Source organism: Pseudonaja textilis, chromosome 1 (genome assembly GCF_049901715.1).
Source record: "Pseudonaja textilis isolate UNSWEBS1 chromosome 1, rPseTex1.2, whole genome shotgun sequence".
NCBI classification, from domain to species: domain Eukaryota; kingdom Metazoa; phylum Chordata; class Lepidosauria; order Squamata; family Elapidae; genus Pseudonaja; species Pseudonaja textilis.
Genome location: NC_141990.1, coordinates 292316179 through 292341435, shown reverse-complemented (window position 1 = coordinate 292341435; position 25257 = coordinate 292316179). Strand labels below are relative to the sequence as shown.

The following is a 25257-nucleotide window of genomic DNA, read 5'->3' as shown; positions in this document are numbered from 1 at the left end:
CTTAGTTGATCTTCTCTGCAATTTTTGCCAAAGTCTCAACATCTTTTTTGTAATGGATGACCAAAACTGCATGCAGTATTCCAGCTGTGGTCTTACTAAGAATTTATAAAGTGGTACTAATATTTCATGTGATTTTGATTCTACACCTCTGTTTATACAACCAAGGATTGTATTAGCTTTTCTGGCTGCGGTTGCACACTGCTGGCTTATGGAGTCCACTAGGATTCCAAGGTTCTTCTTACAGTTACTTTTTTGAACCAGGTTTTGCCTAATCTGTACTTGTATCTTTGGTTTTTCCGGGCCAGGTGTAAAACCTTGCTTTTCTCCACATTAAATTTCATCTTGTTGGATAGGACCCATTGTTCAAGTCTGTCAAGAACTTTTTGGATACTGAGCTTGTCTTCTTAGGTGTTGGCTATCCCTGTCAGCTTAGTGTCATCTACAAATTTGATGAGTTCCCCTTCTATTCCCTTATCTAAGCAATATTGGGAGTAAGACCCATTGCACATGCATAGCATTGCTCTGAATATCAATTTAATGGATATATTACTAAACATTAGAAAGAGCAACTGACTGAGCTTTCATATATTTGTTTATTTTTTGTACCCATTCTATTTATTATTTGATCTGATTTATTTGTTTGAAATTGGTGGGTTTTGGTCCTTACTGCATACCATGTATTGCATTGGTCAGGAGGGGGATGAATATTATTAAAAACCAGTCTATATCTGTAAACTTCTCCCTTTTTAAATTCATCTCAAAAAGAAATTTATACTGAAGTAAATTGAAAATGAAAAGCAGGATAAGTAATTTATGATGTGATTAAAAGTAAATACATTATTTAATTAATTAGCTGTAACAAGTGATTAATCAGACACAAACTATCATTCATCAGAGACCCAAATTAATCTTTCCATTTCTGTATTCTTTCAGATGTTGATGAATGCCGCACTATTGCTGAGGCCTGCAGAGGAGATATGGTGTGTGTCAATCAAAACGGGGGCTATTTATGCATTCCACGAACAAATCCCAACCAGCGATCCCCATATACGAATCCTTACGGACCTAGTTTGTACCCACCGCCTCCAGTCCCAGCTCCTGTTCCAAATTATCCTACTGTGGGAAGAGCACCTCCCATTTGTCGGTTTGGGTATCGAATGAATGAAAACAACCAGTGTGTAGGTAAATAGCAAGGTGTTTCATTTATGCCTCTCATATAGTTTTTTAGCCTATCACAATTTGCTATCTGAACTGTGTGTGAGAGAGAGAGGAGGGAGACAGATAGAGAGACACAGAGTACAGGTGGTCCTCAACTTACAACCATTCATTTAGTGACCATTTGAAGTTACAACAGCACTGAAAAAAGTGACTTATGACCGTTTTTCACACTTATGACCATTGCAGCATCCCCAGAGTCACGTGATCAAAATTCAAATGCTTGGCACCTGACTCACATTTATGTCCCAGGGTCATGTGATCACCGTTTTCAACCTTCTGGCAAGCAAATTCATTGGGAAAGCCGAATTCATTGAACAACTATATTACTAACTTAACAACTGCAGTGATTCACTTGACAACTGTGGCAAGAAAGATCGTAAAATGGGGCATAACTCACTTAGCAAATGTCTCACTTAGTAACATAAATTTTGGGCTCAGTTGTGGTCATTAGTCAAGGGATACCGAGCTTTCATGACTGAGGAGCAAAACACTGTCAAAAGGCCTGTGCAGCATTTTCCTGCTTTATTGTGTCTTGTTTATCTTTCAGAAGGTCAATGGCTTCTGTACCATGTTTGAATTACTTATTCTGCCAAAGCAAGACATTTATCATGGAGAAATTTTTGTTTTGTTATCTTGTCTTTTGGACTATTACTTTACACGTGAGGCATGGAGGTTCATGCTGATGGTTCAAACTGCCAGCTGTTTGAACCATCTAATTGGGGATAAATAGTAAATATATCTCATTCATGTCCCAAGAACCTTTGTCAGGAAATACATGATTCCAACTACAACTGTGCTGTTTTCTTTCAGACTTCTTTGTGATTTGTTGGCTTAACAGCTATTTATTTGGGCAATTGCAGCTTCCTTGCATTTTTTTTAGTATACAGGTAGCCCTCATTTAGCAACCACAATTGTCACTGGCAACTTGGTCATTAAGCAACATGGCCATTAAATGAAACCACAAATGTGCTTATGGTTTTAATTCAACTTTTGTTGTTGTAGTTGTTTATAGACCTGCAAAGTTTATAAATGCAAAGATGGGTCATGAAATTGCATTTTCATCTCTTTTGTAAGGGCAAACGGACACTAAAATGAGGCATTCACTAAATGAAGACTACCTGTAATATGCTTCATAGTTGTGGTACAATTTGTTTCGTTTGGGGGAATGTTACTCAGGGAAGATGCACATTTCTTATCCGGGCAATTTCAATTTAAAGAGTGTTCTATCCATTTTGTAATACTGACTAAAAGAAATAAAGATTAGGTATGTTAATATATTTTGATTATGAAAGTAGGCAACTCCAAGAAAAAGATGGATAGGAGAGAGCACTTTGTTTTGTTCCACAAAGGGTGAGTAGTCAGGAAATAATTCATTTTCTTTTCTTTTCTTTTCTTTTTAACACATGAAAGAATGAACATGTAGATACTGTTTATTGGATTTGATTTAAATAATACCCCTCCCCTCAACCTGCAAATGACTACTGATCATGATGCCTCATTCTGAGGGAGGACTCCGTTTTGGTCCTATGAATTTTCTTGATTATTAAACAGATACAGTAGCAGCTGCTGAGGATTATCATTAATGGTTCTGTACTGGCATTATGGGTTATCTTAAAATGCACATTTATCCAATTAGTAACTGGAAGTCTTTCAGCTAAAATTAATTCATGATAAAATTATGTTTTTGAATGTTATTTTGGAATAAACTATTCATGGTAAGAGATGATTGAAGAGGAGGAAGACTAATGGAATATGCTGAGAATGAAACTTTGGCTAGATAACTTTTTGGAGGCGGTTATTCTGTCCCATGCCAGATGACACCAATAATACTGGTTGTATTTCTTGTTCTTGTTTTAGCTGTATGAAGAAAATCCAAAATGCATGCTAGCAACTAAAAAAAATGGTTACACATCCTATGCAATCTGAATATAATCTTCCTAAAATATAGCAACCCCAATGCAGGCTGGTTGGGTATATTCCTTCCCTGTTATGCCATTGCAGGTGACTGCTTTTCCCTGAAAAATAAGATTGGTGCATTAAATCAGGGGTCCCCAACCCCCGGTCTGTGGACCGGCACTGGTCCACAGCATGCCAGCAATCTGGCCACCCAAACAAGTGAAGCCCCAATTGTGGTATGCAGGAAGCACACAAAACCATGCCTTCTCTGGTCTGTGGAAAAAACTTTCTCCACAGAACTGGTCCCTGGTGCCCAAAAGGTTGGGAGCCTCTGCATTGAATGCAACGGATGTCATGACAGGTACCATGTCTTCTCATATAAAGATTGATGGAAAATAATCAAGCTAACCAAGTACCTGGTAATCTTTCCCTAATTATGGTCCTTGCTTGTTCGGAACAGCCCTAACCTTTCAAAATTTAGTGTGGCTAAGTTAAAAAGTGTACACATAAAGGATTCCCCTCTCTTTTATTTTTAAGTCCACACTCCTCACATCTCTCCCTAAGGTCCCCTTGGAAATGTTTCTAATTTTATTTTGGGATGGTGATTCCCTACCCAAAATTAGCCGTCCCAATTTTTTAATCCCACTACATTGGTATTCTTAGCACTTTATGTGTCTTAGTTTCTTTTCTTATTCTTTCTTACAATCAGCCTTTGGATTCAGCCATTCTATTTTTACAGATGTAGAATTGAAGCTGAGGAAGAATGTTTTTTCCCACCCAATGAGTCCATTTTTATGAGCTGGAATTTGAACTACTATTTCAAGTTCCAAATGTAACACCCTGTCCTTTGGCTCTTCTCTTTCTCCATTTGTTTTTCATTCCTGATTGTTCATCTGGGACTAGAGGCATTACATTTTAATATGTGTTGTCCCTATTCTTAATCATTTTTAGGATGTTTTTCAGTGTTGAAAGCACTGAAAAAGCACCATCTAGTTCCAAATTACAGATTTATTAAATTTTTAAATGGTTTCTTGGCTTTTCCTTTGCTTGCAGCTCTCCTTTAGTTTTATTCAGTTTTATAAATGTGTGGTTAAGAGTTGGTTTCTCAGGACATTAAATTCCATAATGAAAAGCCAGTTTTACTTTCATTGGACAACACAGTCCTCACAATGCAATGAGACTTCCTGTCATTTAGGCAGGTTCATCATAGTAAGATCAGGTCGAACTGGAAAAAAAAACTGATTTTCAAGGCATGCAGAATTTATTTATATATTATATTTTTGTTCTATTCTTCTTTCTGAGAAATTAGAACAGTGCTCATTTTGCATATTGTTGCCTTTATAAAAATTCCGAGAGAAATGTTCGACTAAAGCCTGGAGCCCAAAGTTTCATTTCTGACTAGATTAAAATCTAGATTTGTTCAAACCTTCCATTGTAGCAACTGGATTTGATTCTCATGTATATGATTTAGAGTGATGTGAACAAACCTCAGAGTAGTTTATTTCCTTCTCTTTCTTCATCAGCCTAGGCTTGCAATTTGCAATGATTAAACATATGAAAAACAAAAGCAATTGATTTTTCTTTCTTCTGACTTCACCCAAGGGCAAAAAAGAACAGGGACCTCTTATATCTGGTGCTTAATTTAAGATTATGTCTAAATGAAGTAAGTAGCTCTTATATTTGTTGCTTATTATCATTTTTAGATCTCTTTCCTGGCTTACCTTTCATTGCAGTATTCATTTCTCTCTCTCTTTTAGCTCTGGCAAAATATGAAATTAATACAGGTTTTAATATGTCTAGTCTATTTTAATATAATTTAGGATAGGAATCATTTCACATACTCAATAAAAAATATCAGGAACAATTAAATTACATTGACCATTAGTAACTTTTGGTTATGTGTCATGAAATAATTGAGACAAAACCATCTGTACAATGCACCAAAAGCTTTTGCAAATATATTTGTGGCCTTGGATTAAGTTGGAGAAGTGACAGGTAGTTCTCAATTTACAACTGTTCATTTAACAGTGGTTTGAAGGTACAATGGCCTTAGAAAAAGTTGCAACCATTACACCATCCCTCACGGTTATCTGATTTCAATATGTTTTCTCTGGGGTACATCTTCTGTCAAACTCTGAGAGAAATGCAATGATGGCTGCTCCAAGCTGCTAGTTTGGTCATTTTCCACATTATTCTCCACTATGGAAACTTTCCTGAAGTCTCCACATGCCTTCTGTCATGTTGAAATAGTCCTCAGTCTTCTGGAAAATCGTGCTGTCTTAGCTTTGATATAGCATCAAGAGATGGCAGCACTCATATTGACACATCAAACTAATTGCTATTCTTGGCTCCTATGTTTCTTGATTCAGATTTATTTGTTCTCTTCATTTTGATTCCAGATCTGGCTGCATTCCTATGCTATAATCAAGATGTTTGGCCAAAATATATAGAAATGTGAATTCGTTTATCAACATTTGCAGATTTGCCAGACACTATTTTCAAATTTTAAGGGCACAGGGTTGGCCAAGCCTGCTATAAGGAAAGGCAAACATTGCTTTATTATCTTGTCTTAAGAATAAATGTATTTTGCCTTTTAGAAACATAAGTGCTGCACTTCGCCTTGTGGACTTTTAACATACAGTATCTAACCTACTTCTTTTTGCTGATTCTTACTGTTCACTGAGCCTCTTTTCACATTATACATGTACATCCATGCAGATATGTTTTGTAAATAATCCAAACATTTAAAGTGTGACAACTAGAAATATCAATACATTTATCATGTAAGAATCAACACAAGCTGCAACATGCTGTTGATTGTACACTCAGTGGTCAACAAAAGATGCAACATGATATGAAATTTAAATTTTACAGGAAGCGATCTTCTTTTCCTTTAAGTGTCCTCACAGTCTGGGTAAGCTATAAATATGCTATTTGTGATTTTATTACATATGACAAATGGTGGAGTGTTTAAGTATTTAGATGTTAGGGCATGCATCTCATTTCAGTTTTAGTAAGAATCAATATAGGCACATTTTTATTTTTAAATGTCCCATGAGCTGCCCTTAATTTAGGAATTTTTTTGTAGTAGTCAATCATAATCTGTCCTCCTGCCATTTAAAACCATTATTCCATGTCTTCTACTCTAGAAAGAGAGAGAACAGGTCTTGATGCTCTTCTATGTGACAACCTTTCAGATATTTGAAGAGCATATCACAGTTCCACTCACTTGTCATTTCTTTGACAATATAGCAAATATGATGTATTGCAAAATATAATAATCTGCAAGTTCCAATTCCAAGACCAAAGACACAATAATAAACAACTGGACATGGAGCTTATAGAAAGAACCCAACAGAGTAAGGATTAATCTTATTCTTCCCCTCAAGCTCCAGATGTGGAGCCTTGTAATGGCCCCGGGATCCTTGAGCCAATAATGTTACATGCAGATATAGCAATATCTAGCATGACCCATGATGTGCGATAATATATTATTGCTTTGGTTGGTGCCTTCTCTTCACGTAAAATGACAAAAGGATTCCTGCACGAGATGTTTATAATCTGAACCTTTGCATAAGAGGCAACATAGCGGAGTTGGTATTCAGCAGGTTCTGGAGAACTGGTAGCAGAAATTTTGAGTAGTTCAGGCAACCAATAGCGGAAATTTTGAGTAGTTTGGAATACCATCTCTGACTGGCCCCGTGGCCATCTATTCTCTGCCTCCCAAGTCCCAGCTGATTGGCTGGGTCTTCTTTTGTTGTCCTGCACAGGAGAACGGAGCTGGAAATCAGGTTAGTGGGGTGGGGGGATTTTATAGAATCCCTAATGGGGATTTTATAGAATCCTTCCCCTGGAGTGGGGTGGGAATGACAGTATCCTTCCCTTGCCATGCCCACCAAGCCACGCCCACCAAGCCACACCACACTCACCAAGTCACACCCACAGAATCAGTAGTAAAAAAATTTGAATCCCACCACTGCAACATGGAGTGGTGCGAAGATTAACAACAGAGAAAATATTTATTGAGATCATAGATACATACCATCACAAAGAGATTAGCTCTTTTTTTCCCCCCAAAGGTTTTTTGTTTTTATTTTTTACACATATCTTCACGTGAGCAATGTGGTTCCAGATTACAATATTTATACATAGTCATAGTTACATTTTCAACTTTCTTAATTAATATCTCAAATTATTATCCATTCAACTAATCTTTAGATAAATTTCCCTTTCATATTTCAGTTCATTAATTCAATATCAAAATCATTTCATCCGCACATATATTTTCAATTCTTTATCCCCTATTATTTCCATTTCAGCTTATCACCTATTTTATGTCACATTATGTATTGTTATCATCTATAACTTTCTCAAGACTAATATATAATTAAACAGTTAATGAAAGAAAAAATGAGTGAAAGTAAAGTAAGATTAATACAGTTAGGACCCACATGGTATATCCCCCCATCTACGATATATCTTATATATATTCCAGAGATATTCATATAATAATTTATATTTTTTTTCTTTGTTTCCACTTAGCCAAAAATATAATATGTACATTATAAATATTTTACATTCCCACATAATCCCTTCTGGTTCATTATGTTTTCTATTTTCTCATATCTTTTGTATAATCAATTGCATTTTCTCTTACATGTATACCACAAAGAAAAAAAATAAAAATAAAAACAGACTTAATTTCCCCTTTTACTTCCCTTTAACCAATTTCAACCTATAGCATTTATATAACCCTAATTCACATTTTTTTGAACATAATTAATACCGGATTTTTGCCCAAGTCATCATATTCTCTGTTTTCCTAATATCATTTAGATAGTCATTAGCATATTATATATATATCATATATATATATATATATATAGGAGTAATATTAATATATATCATATATATATATATATATAAGGATAATATATATATATATATAGGTATAATATTAAAATAATTTTTAATAGAAATTTTTTATATTATTATTTTATTATAATATAATATAGATATATATATATATATATATATATATATATATATATATATATATATATATATATATATATATATATAAAGGATTAGTGACAATAGAACCCTCTTAATATCGCTCACTCCTTCATTTTTCTCTTCTATAATTATCTAATAATCTTAAAGTAATTCCCAGTAAGTTATAAACTTCAAATCTCCCATGTCTACATTTCTAATAAAAAATACAAAGATACATTCCCATGTAGTATCCCTTTTTTAAGCTATATCTAACCCTTATCTCTAAATCTCTCAGCTTTGTCATTTTTCCTAGTTTTAGCCAGCTTTCCCTTTACTAAGTTTTCCTGGCTTTTCCTCTTTAGCCCTCTTTTTTCCTCTAATATTACTTTTATTCCCACCTGCCAGTCCCACATCTTTCCTCCCACCCTTTCCTTTTCTCTTTTTTGAAATTTCTTCTTGTACAGCTTCTTCTTCTTTTGCTTAGTCTTGGGAGCTTTTTCTTTTTTCTTTATTATTTCTGTCATCAATGTCTTAGTTATAGTTCCTTTTATGTCTTTTGGCAATGTCTTCATGTCCATCTTGGCTGTTTTCCTCTTCCTTTGGCTCCTCCTCTCTAAGGTTCCTTTGTTCTGCTATAAATTGTGTTACTTTTTCTGCCAGTATGTCCAATAGTCCCCTTCTTTCTTTTAACATTTCTTTCATAGATTGCAGTTCTAACTTAAATTCTTAGCTTGCTTCTTCCATTTTTTTAAATCAATTGTGTTATTTTTTATTTTATTAAAGTTAATTGTAATCCTTGCCAAGAGACTCCATTTATTTCTCTTTTCCTTATTGGTCTTTCTATTTCCTTTGCACAGTCAACCCCCAACAGTCCCAAGATATTGCCTTCATTTATCCTCTTGCTGCAATCTCCCCCTTTTTTTCTTTTAAGCTTCTGGGGTTCTTGTTCTGTTAAAGACTTTTATTTCATATCTTTTCTCATTCACACATTTAAAAGACCAGTAATTTTCCATAAAGTCATCCAGGAAAAAATGTCTTGTACCATTAGGTGGCACTCTATATCGCTTCTACCTTTCAAAGTTTTAATTTTGTTATAGCTCTTTTATAGTCCAGTTTTTATTTACCTTATATTGTCCTCTTGTTTTCCATTTGCCGCTATTATACTCTCAAGCAAGGAATCCTTCTTTCTGCTTTTGGGGGTTATTAAAACAAAAAGTTCAGCTTCTCTTATCTGGTTACATACTGCTCACCACTTCATCACTCCAGCACACACTTAAGTCCCAGTAGCTTCCCGTCTTCAGGGCAGCCATTAAAACTGCCGCTTCTCCCAGTCTCCCAGGGGAGTATACCAAGCCAGGGAGGGGAGATGTGGCTCCCCTCAACCTGGCTGGCAGTCTCCCCCTCTTCCCCCACCCCTCTGAGGGGGGTCTGATGGTTCCAGTCCTGTAAGGACGCCTCCAACAGGATAAGCATGAATCGAAGCCATGCATGATCACAGTCTCCATCCATCCTCGACGGAAGTGCCACCGGAAGTGTCAAAGAGATTAGCTCTGTTGCAAATTCACCATTTGGTATACAGCCCTAAGAATAACCATGATATTTCATTTTGTTCCATTTCAGCTCTTTTCAGAGATTAGGATATGGGCATGCTTAAAACTCACATGCCAGCACCCAGAAGAAAATGTGCCCCCTGCGCATGCATGCGTAATCCCCACTCACCCACCCACCCCCACCACCCCTTACCTGCACTGCGCCTCACAGCTGATTTTTGGCTGGTTTGAGGCTTGAGGAAGGCTTCTGCAGGCTTTGCAGGCTAGCCTGCCAAACTAGCCCTCTTTGTCACTTCCGGTATTTTCGGAAAAACAGGAAGTGATGAAAGGGGGCTAGTTTTTGTCCTGCAAAGCTTGCAGAAGCCTGCAAAAACATTCCTCAAACCAGTTGAAAATCAGCTGTGAAGCGTGCATATGCCCAGAGAGGTAAGTTTGCCTGCAGCTCGCATGCAGGCACAAATGGCTCTGTGTGTCACCTGTGGCACATGTGCCATAGGTTCGCCATGACAGCACTAGGCTATTTTTTAAAAAAAATTAAAACTCATGTAGAAGTGCAACCATTATTCTGTTTGTTTTTCTGCCAAAAGCTAACATAGCTTTGTTACTTTATCCTAGTAATTGCCTTCTTTAAAAGTTTCAATAAAGCAATTTATCAAATGAACTATTAAGGATAAACTACACTCAACTAAGTATTACATCAGATCCAGATTTCTTTCATTTATTCATGTTTTAAAGTAGAACACCTTTTTATAATAAGTATTATTGGTAAATTGCGGCATAAATGAGTTATTCTTTGAACTGATATTAAAGGCATTTCTGAATACTTGAAAGAAGTAAAAGGGGATAAGGACTTTGTAATGTGTACATTTGTAAAAACATTACATAGACTCTGTCCATTTAATGGCAACAAGGACACAGCTGTTATGCTTTTCAAGCCAAAACCACTCAAGGATCTTTCTTTCTCCAGTGCTGGCATTTGTCCAGTGCATCTTCTTTGCTTAGAAAGAATCCCCAAAGCCACATTGCTTAGAGAAGAATCTGTGTAGCTTTATGAGGGTTGCACTTGGAGCACAGCTGGCTAAGGAACAGACCCAAAACTTAATAACATTTGAAAATCAATTTACTTTCTCCTGCATAAGCTGTCTGGTTTCAGCAAAGCCAAAGATCACACATAAAGAATGGACAATCTTTTGTTTTCCAGAACCTCTCAAGATTTTTCTCAATGCAACTGACAAGATGGCAGGTCAGAGACACCAGGGAGAAATTCATCTTTTCCACCAACTCTCTTAAAAGATTCTCATTATCTTTGAGCTAAGAGAAAATTCTTAAATATCATAAGCCCATGAAAGCTTATGTCTATAATTAAAACCAGTTAGTTTTAAACAGTTTCTACAAAACTCATTCTAAAAACCATGTGTTCCATAATAATGTCTACTAGTTGCCAAGGCCAAAGCACCTGTTCTTCTGATGTTTGGAACTAAGTCTGTTAGTTAGCTACAGAAAACAAATGAGGCACATGCTGTGATTCAAGACTCTACCTGAGTTTATTCCTGGGCTGGTTGTTATAATATAAAGCATGCAGTTGTACAGGCAGTTGATAATGGGCAGTCTAGAATAACTTCATTTGTGCCCCATAAGTTCTTACTAATGGAGAGCCTGGCCAAAAACAACATTCTGGAATATACCATTTGGTCACCTCATCTCAAAACGGATATCCTAAAACTAGAAACTGTACAGAAAGGGTCAAAGAAAACAGAGCTTAATGTCATTTTAATATTCATCTTGGTGGAAAGCCAACAAGCATTTCCAAACATTCAGTTGGGAAAAATCTTCTGTGGGAGATGTGGATGATTCTGGAATGTTCACATGAGGGTGGGGAAGAAACTGACCATGAACCCTGGTCTAAAAGGACAAGCACACACAGAGAATAAGTATATCAAGAGAGATAGACCATTGCAATGTTACAAGACCAAAGGCAAAATAAAAAAGCTCCAGTACTGGTATAAATGAAAGCCGGAAGCTTGCTTTTATTTGTTTAAGAAATGCTTTTAATGGGGGTGAGGTGGGCAATTTAACAGCTAAACTGAGGAAAAAATAAATAGAAGATTAAAGACATAAAGAGCCACACTTTTCACACATGAGGATGGCTAAAAGAAACATGGATTGATGAATCTGAACTTTATGTATAGGAATAGTTTGCTGATGTGTGCTGTTTGTCAATGTTTTAAAGTTTAAACAGTCTATGTTTTGCAGCCTTCCTCATTGAAATACTGATTAAGGTGCTATTGTTTGCCATACTTCTGTACAGTAATTTTATAAAAAAAAATAATGCAAAAATACTCTTAGCAATCTCCTAATTTCCTTCTATCCTCCTGCTATTCCAACTACTATCATGGAGGATTTCTTGCTTCTGATATATTAATATTATGAATCCTTTGGTATCATTGCATGGTGGCACAGAGGTTAGAATGCAGTCCTGCAGGCTAAGTCACTGCTCACTGCCAGGAGTTCCGTTCTCACTGGCTCAAAGTTGACTCAGCCTTCCATCCTTCCAAGATTAGTAAAATGAGTATCCAGGTTGTTGGGGACAATATGCTGACTCTGTAAACTGCTTAGAGAGGGTTGTAAAGCACGGTTAAGCGGTATATAAATCTAAGTGCTATTGCTATTATTACTATCATCAACAAGAGAGGCAGGGACAGGCCAATCAACCAGATATTGTAATGGTAGACAAGGACCAGAAGTCAGCAGGGGTGATACATGTAGTGGTACCAAGTGACCCCAACATTAGGAAGAAGGAGTATGAGAAGCTGGAGACGTACCAGAGGCTGAAGGAAGAACTAGAAAGGGTGAAGAAAATAAAAACTAAAGTGGTTTCAATGGTGGTAGGAGCACTAAGGGCTGTGAACCCTAAGCTGGGAAAGTGAGATCCCAGGAACAATATTGGAACACTCTGTCCAGAAGAGTGCAATGTGATCACTGGTGGGATTCAAATAATTTTAACAGCCGGTTCACCCAGGGCCAGGTTGGCTGTCGTGGGAGGCGTGGCCCAACCTGGCCCTGGGTGAACCAGTTGTTAAATTACTCCCCACCACTCTCCTGGGCACTGCGCTGCAATGGAGAAATGGGCAATGGAGCAACTGGCACAAGGGAAGGAGGAAGACCAGGGAAAATGCCCTTCTCCTTCCCTCGCACTGGCCACTCCGTTGCCCCTTTCTCCACTGCAGCACAGCGCAGTGCCCAGGATTGATACTGGGGTGGTGGTGGTAATTTAACAACCGGTTCACCTGAACCAGTGCAAATCAGCTGAATCCCCCTCCACTGGCTAAAATGCTGCACAGAACCTTCAATCTCACAGCCTCTGATGGGGGATCTGAGATTGAGGAAGACATACACCACTCATAGGAAGTCCCAAAGGTGCTTTTTCAAGAGGCACCTGGACTTTCTGATATTTCTTTGAAACGCTTCACTTTTCATCCAAAAAGCTTCTTGTTTGAGAAGCAAAACTTCTTCAAAATAACCCCAAAAGTCCAGTTGCTTCTTGAAAAAGCACCTTTGGGACAAGCATGATATGGATGACTGAGAATCTCCATAGACACTCATAGGAGGGGAAGGTTTTTTAATTTATTTGCTGTATTATATTTTTATTCAGATTGGTTTCATTATATATCACCCAGAGCCAGTTCAGAATGAGGAGGTGCCTAAATGGAATACATTAAATGAATGTAAAAGAAAAGCAAAGGTTACTAGCTTAAGAAAAAAATCCCAAATCCATATTAAGTAGACCATTTATTAGACCATCTTTACATTATAATGCCTAATGCAGACTTTGAAATAATTAAAAATGCTTTAAGAGGCATTTTAAATATTTTGACAACTTTAGTTGAACTTGAAAATTACTGTCTTTTTAAAGATTTTAGATTTTTTTATGCATATACAGCCATTTTTCATGAGTAGCCTGCTGATTTTTCGCATTATCAACAATACTGGCAAAGGATTGATGTATTTGGATTTCTTTGTATAGTTAATTCCAAAATATTAAGAATCTAAGCATTTAAACACAAAGTATGCATAGAAACACAGCCTTAAACATCTACAGGCAGACTTTGATTTATGTGGGACGGTCATTAAGCGGGTCATCACATAACCAATCTGATTTTACAACTTTCAATTTTACAATCTTGAAATATTTCTATGGTCTTTTTAGAGTTGCCAACAGAAAGGGTGCGGGAAAAGGGGTTTGAAAGAGCAGTGTGGCAGCTTGGAAATTGAAAGGGCATTCCATAAATAGTTTTTCAAAGATAGTAACTAGGTGACTGAAGTTTCTGCCATGCAAATATCTAACTGGAGAACATGATTGATGACTCTTGGCTATGGATGTGTCTCATTGGAGAATATGAACTACGATACACCCAGGGAGTGGGAGAAAACCTGGGTCAAGGATGACAAAGAATTATGTGTCTCAGAGTCAGCTAAACCCAGGCAGGGCCGGGCATGTTAACTTGAAATTTTGGAATTTTGGCTCGAGACTCATGATTTAATTGGGGTAACTGCATTATAATAATCATATGACTATGGAATGCTACAAACAGTCTGGTTGCTGCGTGCCCAAACTATAATCATGTCACCTGGGGAGCAGACATTGCAACTTTGAATCCAGGTCATAAATAGATTTTTTTGAGTTGGTCATTAAGTGAGAACTACCTATAGTGAGTGCTATACTGTAAGGCTGGAGATAGGCAAATAATTTCAGGAGCAATGGAAACAATTTGTGAAGATTCTCAACTATATTTGATATATTCTTGACTTTCTAAAAGGCTTTCGTGACTTAGAGCAGCAGTCTCCAACCTTTCTGGCTTTGCTGATTGGCGGGGCGGGGGAGAAGGGATGGTTCCGTGAAAGCAGTGAACAAATGCGTGTGCGTGGCTCCATTTGCACATGTGCCGGACACGTTCAACCACTCTCACATAGACAGAGCTTCGTACATGCATGCTCATAGGGCGCAAGTGGAATTGTGTGTGAGCACAAGGGCCACTAGTGGGCCACGGTCCAGGGACTGGGGACTCAAGACTTAGAGCCATTGTACCATTAATAATTCACAAATTAGTGGAATGTCAAGTGATCACAATTTAGAAAATCTATTAACCGTTGTTGGTTTGAGCTCTGAGCTTGACAATTTAGTTGCAAATGTTTCATCCCCATTCGAGGAGACCTCTTCAGTGCACTTTGGATTGTGCTTTTCCTGGGGGAGCACTGGCCTTTAAATACCTTTCTGAGTCCTGGTCTGATTTCAGATTATGTGATTGGCTGGCTGTAGTTGCTGAGTCATGAACTGGCATTTCTCCTCATACAATCTATGAACTTGCATTTCCCCTCATTTCCACTAAATGATTAATCCAAACATCTTCAGGAAAGATAGCAACACAAATCGAATAAGTCCTGATGGATATAACATCAGGGCTTCTATTTGCATATAATGTCTTTAGTACCATACTCTAGAACTTTAGAATAACTTGCCATTAATTTCTTTATGTAATTTCCAAGTGTTTCAATTCTGGTTTTTTCCTCATATGAGCAAACCTTTTCAAATAGATCATGAGATACAAACACAACATCATGCAATGTGTTTCCGTAGCTCAGAGAAAATTGTACGATGTTAGGACAGATATAATTATATGAAGCTGACGGTATAGAGCAAGGGTCTTCAAACTTGGCAAGTTTAAGACTTGTGGACTTCAACTCCCAGAATTCCTGAGCTAACATGACTGGAGGAGGAATTCTGGGAGGTGAAGTCTACAAGTCTTAAAGCTGCCAAGTCTGAAGACCCCTGGTATAGAGGAGCAGTGTCTAAAATGAAGGGATTTAACCTATCTTAAATATTTTTCATATTCTGCCGAATTTTGTTCATGAGCAGCATTCTCAGAGAGTTCCATTAGCAAAACCAAGTCAAATTCTAATAAGGAAGTAAAATAAAGAGGATTAAAGTAAATAAAGGGATGCTTAGAAAGTACAAAAAGTCCATTTGGGTGAAGGTTATGTATAATTAACATTGAAATCATGCTGTTCTTTCATATTAATGCAATATTAGAATTGCAGACGATCTGCTTCTGGGTCACACATGGTCATTACTTTCTAATTTAGCCCATCAGATAAATTCTTTATAAAAGACAAAGTGAAAAAGTTGATAAACCATATTTGGTTATATATTTCAGGGAAGTTCCCAGTTCAAGGCCGTGGCAGCAGATTGGTGGGTTGCATTAAACTAAGGAATTGAATGGGGAAGTTGTGTTTGCATAATACTCTCTGGTCCATTTACTTTGCTAATAGTTTTCCAAAGAACAAAAAGATGCCAAAGAATGTCCTTGGAACACTTGTGTATGTAATTTCTCTCTTTCTCTCTCCGAGTTTTGTTTGATTGGATATTGTTTGGATTTTGTATATCTAGCTTCCTATAGTCAATAAGCCTACACATTACTGTCTTTTCTAGAACAGTTGTGTTTGCTTTTTTCCTGTTATATTTTTTATTTCATCTCAATCCCCTGTTCTAATTTGATCTCAAGTTAAATATGGGCTACAGAAGACAGAGATGGGCTCAGTTTCTGGTTCTGAATGGTGGTTCTCACTAATAGAGGTAGTCCTCGACTTATGACCACAACTGAGCCCAAGTTTTTTGTTGCTAAGTGAAACATTTGTTAAGTGAATTTTACTCCATTTTATGACCTTTCTTGCCACAGTTGTTAAGGGAATCAATGCGGTTGTTAAAAAATAACACGGTTGTTCAGTGAATCTGGTTTTTTCCCATTGACTTTGCTTGTTAGAGGGTTGTAAGAGGGGATCACGGGACCCTGGGGCACTACAACAGTCATAAATGTGAGTCAGTTCCCAAGTGTCTGAATATTGATCATGTGACCATGGGAGTGCTGCAATGGTTGTAAGTGTGAAAAACGGGTCATGTCACTTTTTTCAGTGCCGTTGTAACTTTGAATGATCACTAAGTGAACTGTTGTAAATTGAGGACTACCTGCATTTCCTCCTTTCAGTAGAATATATTCAAGTAAAGCTGCCTTTTGCAATTGACTGACTGGTGATTGGCAATTGGTGACTTTGTCAGTGCTGATGGTGTTAGTGGTACTCCGGTTGTTTTGGGATTGCACTCAAGCACCTATTATTATTGGCACCATCTTTGCTTTCTTTTGCCACAGTTGTTCTATTTCTATTTGCAGGTCTTTGTATTTTGTCCATTTTTTCCCTTCTATTCTGTTGTCTCCAGCACTATCCACTATCCAGATTTATTTGTCTTCATTATCAACACTTGTTAATATTATTATTTTATCCTGCATTTTTAACATAAAATTTAAGGCATACTTAATTTTCTTGCCTCCTATTTGCCCACAACAATCTTCTGAGGTGGACCAAAATTTTTAATGGCATTTATATCCTGTATTTTACTGTTCAGCCATTGATCATATATATGGTTGAAATTAAGGGTAATAATAATCATCACTGCCCAGGGTAGTAATAAGCCAGTCAGGTCTTAGCGTAAAATTGTCACTGCAGCAGAAACAGCATCAAAAATTTGGAGAAATAGAACTGTGTAAGATTGGCACCAAGTCAGGGAAGGAGTTCCTAGTGGAACTTTGTCCCATCATCAGTTGTGGTACTTAGGAGACCATTTCCTCCTCCCAGTGCTGTCTATCCATCCTGTGAGATATGGCAGGAGAGGCATGCTTTGTATCCTGTCTGTGAAAAGGTGTCACCTGTCAGCATCCAAGAGGGCAGTCATTTTGTGCTATGACTCACATCCTCTGGAACAACAACATCTCTCTCTCTCTCCCGGCCACGCTGCCCTTTTGCAGGGCATAAAAACCTAGTTTTGTCATTAATCCCGTATCAACCCGCACAATCCCGTATCATCGGTTGTGTTTTCTTAGCTGTTATTTTTATGTTGTTTTTGTTTTGGCTGTTTTAGTGATGTTTCACTATTTATATTCTGTTTTAATTGTGTTTTAATTGTGAGCTGCCAAGAGTCATGTATATGAGATGGCAGCCTATACATTTTTAACATCATCACCGTCACCATCCATTTTTCCCCACTGATGAGGATTCTCCCTAAAACTCTACCCAAAACTCTACCTCATTTATCTTTTTTTCTTTGCAACTGCTGAACCACAGTACAACTACACTCAGTTTCCTAAATAATGCTGAAGAATGATTTTTGCAGCAGCTCTTAGCATCCCTTGGGTCTTATTTCCTGTAAAAACAAATGTAATGAAACAAGGACAGAAACAGGATGCTGGATTCTGATTTGGTATGGATTCAGAAATGTTGTTTTCCAGGAATTGGACCAGTCAAGTAACAGGAGAAATTACAAACACCCACAGACATTGAATCAACTTGATAAGAGACAGAGTATCTGGTGGGTGGAGTACTGTCAATGATTTTGATCCATTCAGATTTTGGCACAGAGTGAATTATCTCCAATGCCTCAGAGGCATTCTTAAAGCAATGCCAACTTTATTTTGGCATTCCTTTTGATTTATTTAGTTACATGAATCTTTTTATGCTGTATCATAGGGATGGGACCCAGAACTGTGGCTTTCCTGCTGAATAACCAAGTAATCCTTAATTATTCCCTGCATTGCAGATGTCGATGAATGCGCAACTGAATCACATCAGTGTAACCCTACCCAAATCTGCATCAACACTGAAGGAGGATACACTTGTTCCTGCACTGAGGGATACTGGCTTTTGGAAGGCCAATGCTTAGGTAGGTTAACATGGGATGGTGTGATGACCCAGGGTGTAACACAAACGTAACAAAATCCAAAACGTAAATAAATGTCCTTTAATTCCTCCAACTTGGCCCCATTGTTCAATAATACTCAGTTGGAGATAAAACATACTCAAAAATAGTCTTCAAAAGAAAGCAATACAGTCCAAATTTAATGAGCAGATAGAGGTGAAATAAAAAACCAAACAAACTACAATTATGAAATTTCCACAATGGAACAAGAGAAGTATTTACCAAATTCAAGGAGATAACAAGACACAGTCTGTTGGAAGCACACCAACCAAGATAACTTCAGACCAAAATAAAACACGCTTTGTTTCCAGCATTTGCCAGTACGCAGGTCCAAACTCTTATTCAGTTCTCACACTTGCAGCCCATGAAGAGGATCAAGGCCCTCTCCTCCCGAGGAGACCATGTCTCTCCCTTATTCTCTCCTCCCTACATGCCCTAGGATGGACAGGGGATGGGCCTGGGTCCTCCTCTGACTGCTCAGCCGCCCTCTGCCCTTCCCCAGCCTACTCCACAACCTCTGGAGGAGCCACATTTCCACTCTCTGTCGGCTGTTCCTCCTCTCCCTCAGAGTCAGTCTCCACCAGGGGCATGACAAATGGGCTTCTCTTAGAAATTGCTGTCTGGAATTCTTACATGATTCCCAGAAGAAATATCAGTGACCCTCCCACTTCAAAGCTCCACTAAAGAGTAAGGATAATTTGGGAAAAGAAGGGGGGAGTTAACGTTACAATTGGAGTTGAGAAAAGTAGTTTATGATTTCCTTTCAAAACAGGTAGTCCTCATTTAGTAACCAAAATTGGGACTGGCAACTTGGTCCTTAAGTGAAATGGTGACTAAGTGAAAGTGTGACTGTGCTTGCCTTATTTCAGCTTTTTTTTTTCATTATAAGCCTGCAAAATCACTTTTCATCACTGCGGTAACTGTGAATGGTTGCTCAATGAGGCAGTTGCTGAATGAGGACTACCTGTAACGACTTGAGAACTTCTTGAGAGTGTTTCTTCTTGCTATTACTACTGAATGTCTCTCTCCAGATTCTGTCCATATTCCAAGGGACATAAACGGCATCAAGAGATTAACATATTTTCCTCTCTTGATTAGGGTGGAAAACATTCCCTTTACTTATTTAAGTAATATTTTATACCAGCACATAGCCAAATTATGGTGTTACATTGGCAAACAGTACTGTCATATTCATGACATGTTTATCAATTGATGAGATCGTGAATTTCAACTATAAAGTGGAATTTTAAAAAATGTTATATGAAAGGGCATGAAATTTGGGTGATCTTTTAAAAGCCCCCCAAAACATGTGAGCTAGATCAATCATTATCAAAAGAATAAACTGGCTGAAACACTAGGAAAGTTCTATAATGGGTTCTTTGCTTTGAATGCATTGCTTTTGTTGGCTGTGATTGGTTTTTCCAGCTTTTTAGGTCTCCTTTGAACTTTTGCAGTGGTCTAAGTTCCAGCTGATTTCATCAGATGGTGAAATACATTAGTACAGTCTAACAACCTTACTGGGAACAGCAGATAGCTGGCTTCTCTCCCTACAGAACAATTTCCTGTCACATTCTTCTGCTCATCATATAGTCATGATGACCAGACTGTGTATCTGTCCATCTGTCTATTATCTATCTAACTCTCATCTCTCTCTCTTCCCCCCTCTCCCTCATCTATGAGTGAGCAAGGAGTTTCATTTCATTCCTTTCTCTGCTGCATCGTGCTTTTAAATTGCAATTACATTTAAATTGCAAGTGATTATTCTATTCTTTCTACAGAATGAAACAAAATCTTTAGAATACTCCACTTATTATTTTCCTTTATATTGGTGCCAAATCAAGTGCCTTTAAGTAAGCACTTAACTGAAATTTATATTGGTCAATTGCCCTGCTACACAGATTGCTGGATGTGGATTCCTATATGCACCAAGTAAAAATATGATATATCACCCTTTTTACCATCCTGAAGCCTCCCTATCCAAGGTATTCAGCCTTGTCTTATGTATTTTGGATCTCATTCTGTCTAGGGGATGAGTTCAGGATTTTCTTGGATTTTCATAGTTTCGTGATAACTTTGAGTTTATTCCAAATCATTATGGACTCAGCATATATAAGGAGTCACTCTTGGGCTCCAGCTTTGGAATAATGAGAATGTGTTCTGGGTATGGGGAACCACCTCATTTTTAGTCATGCTGACTATGGTTTCTATGAGGCTAATTGGCACCATCAATTTCTGCAAAGAGAAGGTAACAAGCAAGAGGACCTGCCCCAACTTCCTTATGGACCCTTTCCCAATAATCAAGCAGACATGGGGGGAGCCATCATTTAGTCATGGGGGGAAGCCAATCTCTGGGATATGAAGGAACAAAAGTACATTTATTTATTTTTTATTAGGTGTTTGCTTCATCCTTCTCAAATTATCAAATTATCCTTATGAAAGTAAGATACTATATTTCTTTTTTAGAGAGGATTAAGAAGGTGTAGAGCAGGGGTAGTCAACCTTTTTATACCTACCACCCACTTTTGTATCTCTGTTAGAAGTAAACTTTTATCTAATCGCCCACCGGTTCCACAGTAATGGTGATTTATAAAGTAGGGGACAAAACCCCTACTGCCCACCATGAAAGCTGGAATGCCCACTAGTGGGCGGTAGGGACCAGGTTGACTACCACTGGTGTAGAGCAACGTTTACAACTAACTGAATTATTTGGACTTTTTCATGGCCCTGTCCTGTCTTTTTATTTTTTAACATTAGGAGAAATCATTCATTGATTTGGGCTCCCAACATATGGCTGATATTCAATTTTACATCTCCACCACAGGCCAAGCAGGAGATGTCCTGGAGTCACTATGCTGTGCTTGGAGGCTAGAGAGGATGGTATAGGCCTAAATAAATCCTAGCAAGTTACTGTTTGATTAGAAAAACTCAGGCTCCAGAACTCTTCCCTCTTTAGCTCTGGACCGGGGTTTTACTATCTTGTAGGATCAAGTCTGCAACTTGGGACCCCCTCTTGACTTGTGGCTACTTCTGCAATAGCAGTTAGAAGCCATGACCAGGAAGGAATAGACTAGTACACTCCTTGAAGCCTCTTCTGGATACAAAGCTCTAATAGCTCATGACCGCATCATTTCATACTGACATGTGACTGTGATCTTTTATGGTGGAAACTTGAACTCTCAGCCCCAGGTTGAAAAACAGTGAACTTCCAACCTTATATTTGATCCAAGTATAGCAATATATTACATTTTGAGGGGGAAAATACCTCTATTTGAAAGAAAAATCTATCATGACTTGTTTACAGGAAATAGAGAGAAATGTTTTCTAGTACTATCTTCCGTCAACTGTCAAAATAACTGAGGTGCTGGGAAAGGTAAACCATGCATATAATCAGAGAATTTTCCATGAAAAACTGTTGGAATCATCCAAAAGGCACTCTTGGAATAGAGTAACTGACTTTTAAATTATTGGCAAAAAATAAAAACAGTCTAGGATGCAACCAATCATAAAACTAGAGAAATTGCAGAGTCAAAACCAAATTAAAGGAGTATGTAGGGAAATGATTAGGTGATAGAATTATTTTTCTTCTTTTCTTGAATGACAAAGAAAAAAAAATCTGTAATCCTACATCAGAATTGTTGATTTCAACTCTAGAAAATAATGAATTTATCTTTTGGGCATACTTGTGTCTTTATCATTACAAAAAAGACATAAAGTAATCCTTTCTGGCTGCAATTCCTATAAATACATCTGCTTTTTTAAATTTCTGAAATTGTCTTATAATGTAGGTGAAAATATTGCAGTGGATGACTGTAAGAATGCCAAAAGCCAGTCTTGGTTGTTGAATTTTGAATTTTAATTGTATTAAATATAAGCATGAAAAAAAGAACATTTAGGACTAACATTTGTATCTTCATATCTCAGCCCAGCTGTGTTATGCTTATCAGAAGCTCAGATAGGTATTTTGCTTATTGCCAGTCAAAGTTCCTGACAGAGAATTTGCAGTATGGCCAAAAACGATCTGTGCTTCAGATGAACATGTCAAACAGTTTGATCTCTGCTTGCATGATTTGAATTAGGCTAAAAGCAAATACAGTGCAGTTATAAAGAAGGTGTTGATGCCACTTGCCCTGCTGAACAGGACTGTAAATGAAATGAGATTGCAGTATTTGATGAAATAAAATTGTGCATGCAATCTGATAACAACATAACTATTGATTATACCATAATTATTTAAGGTCTGTTAATAAATATTGTTAAGTGATATTAGCTTCTATTTTTTTCCCAATGTGGCAAATGGTTTCACTTCTAATTCAACTCTTTTACTAGACATAGATGAATGTCGCTATGGATACTGTCAGCAGCTATGTGCCAATGTACCTGGCTCCTATTCCTGTACCTGCAACCCAGGATTTGTACTGAATGAAGATGGAAGATCGTGTCAAGGTATTGTGTAGAGGAGGGATGAGGGAGAAAAAGCAGGAATTCATGTCAATGTTCATATAACATACTACCAAGTTCCAAGAGCACCAAGGAGCCCTCATTTCAACCCTCAGCTACAAATGTTCACATAAGATTATGAATATATTTGTCCCAGCAACTTTATACCTTTTCACTTTTTGAAAATATGTCATCAGAATAATGTAATTATTCTATAATTAACTATATTAATATAGAATCATTCACAACAAACAAACAATTAAAGGCATTAAACTCCAACTTGTATGTATATATTTACACTTGCAGGCTGGAAAGGCCTAGATGATATGACTAATGCTTACTGGGCACTGAAAGCCACTCCAACACCTATATTTATTGCTACCTTTTTAATTATATACTGAGGTTGTATGTTCCACATTTATAACCTTTGCTTTTTCCTTTTGGAAAAAAGAAACTCTCTACACCAGTAAAAATTGGATTCTGTATATAAAATGGTTCTTAAGCAAGTTCAAAAATGGGTCATTGGTCATGAGCACTAAGGGAATATTTATTGGTAGAATTCCATTTTATGTCTTGAGCTGTAGAATAGTTTTTCAGGGAATGAATTCAGCTTTAAGATAGAAAAAATCATATTTCAAACTGGCTATGTTATAAACGTTATGAACCATGGAATTAATAAATCAGAAGGAATTATATGTGAGACTTCTCCTTTCCCACCAACGATCACAGGATTTCTGCTCATAAATGGAAGGACTCTCTGATTGGCCTGCATTTCCCCTAGGTCCAGTACTACATATTTAGTAGTAACTTCTAATAGCATGTACTGTATAATACTTAAAACCACAATTATGGTTGATTTATTGTACTTGGGGCAATACAATGCATTCACATGCATTCATGTTTCAATGCTTGTATTAGTTTCCAATGTTGTTTAGGCATTCACGTTGTTAATGTTGAGAAAATTGGGAAAAAAATTCTTTTACCCCAATCTGTTTATCCTAAACTGACTTTTTGAAATATCTGTCTCTACATGAGAAAAAAAAGGGGCACTGTCTCTTAAGAAGAGAGAGTAAATAACTGATACACATGTGCCAGATTGTAATCACGATTTATAGTTTTATACACATACACACACACACACACACACACACATATCTTTATCAAAAGTTGGTTGCTTTTGATTAAAGTTGGTTACATTTGGCTAACCAACAGGTGATCTGGAAGGCCAACCAATGGGGTCAAAGTTTGCTACGTTGCTGAAGATACTCATCTGTGGACTAATAGCAGATAAGAAACACAAATTCAGATCTCCTGTATGAAGATTGGAGTACTGTATGTGATTATTTTGGAACAGAACAAAACAGAAATAAAGAGGGGTCCTAAAACTAAGATCCCATGATTTTGAGGGTGGGAAGTAGTTATATTATTACTTTAAATGTCTAAGAGTAAGCTTTGATTTCAGTATTTATTGTAGATTTTTTTTTCAAAGCTGTAAATATTAATTAAAGCTTGAGAAAGATAATTAATTTTCTAAGAACTGGCTATCCACAGATGTAAATGAATGTACAAGTAGCAACCCTTGTGTACAAAACTGTATCAACACCTATGGCTCATTCCTTTGTCGTTGTGATCCTGGCTATGAGTTGGAGACCGATGGTATTAGCTGTACTGGTAAGTCGAAATTATTGTGGAGCATTATGATTTTGGGAGGAAATAAACTTTTTTTGGAAGCAGGGAGTAAACATGCTTTCTCACTTAACACTGAAGATAGGAATTCTGAAACTGTGACATAAATAAGAAAATTAATTCTTATAATATTGGAAATATTCTTGCAATAATTAGAAGCAATTAGTATCTTGAACATAGGCATATATTCAATGTTCAATAATTCCATATAATTCCACAATACAGTACAATCTAATGTTAGAAAAAGGAAACCAAGCTTTGGGAAGAATGCATGCTGAAAGAAATTCTCAATTCTCAATTGAGAACTGAATCAAATGGAAAAATTCTGTATCTAATAATAGTGGGGCAATTTGATGTAGTGGTTAAAGTCACTGGGCTTGAAATGGGAAAGCTGTGAATTCTAATTCAGATGAGTGACCTTGGGCCAGTCATTTTCTCTTAGCCCTAGGAAGAAGGCATTGGCAACTCCCTTCTGAAGAACATTGTCAAGAAAACTGAAGGGACTTAACTATATAGTTGCCAGATGTTTAGATTGACTTGAAGACACACACAAAGTAACTGTAAGCATATACAAATAGCACATGTTTTCTTCAGTTCTAATCATAATTTTATTTTGTTCTAAAAATATTTCGATTCTAAACATAAACTATAATGGGTTAGAAATCCCCATCA

The 25257-nt window shown here is 37.1% G+C and overlaps 1 protein-coding gene across 2 annotated transcripts in view; it reads left to right on the top strand.

Moving 5' to 3' along the window:
- FBLN5 (fibulin 5) overlaps nt 1-25257 on the top strand; it is a 52728-nt gene that overhangs the window by 10143 nt on the left and 17328 nt on the right. For both annotated transcript variants that reach the window (XM_087922098.1, XM_026713165.2), the window contains 4 exons: nt 934-1182; nt 18304-18426; nt 22789-22905; nt 24451-24570. In XM_087922098.1, the coding sequence (XP_087778224.1) occupies nt 934-1182; nt 18304-18426; nt 22789-22905; nt 24451-24570 (609 nt within the window). The remainder of the gene's footprint in view (nt 1-933; nt 1183-18303; nt 18427-22788; nt 22906-24450; nt 24571-25257) is intronic.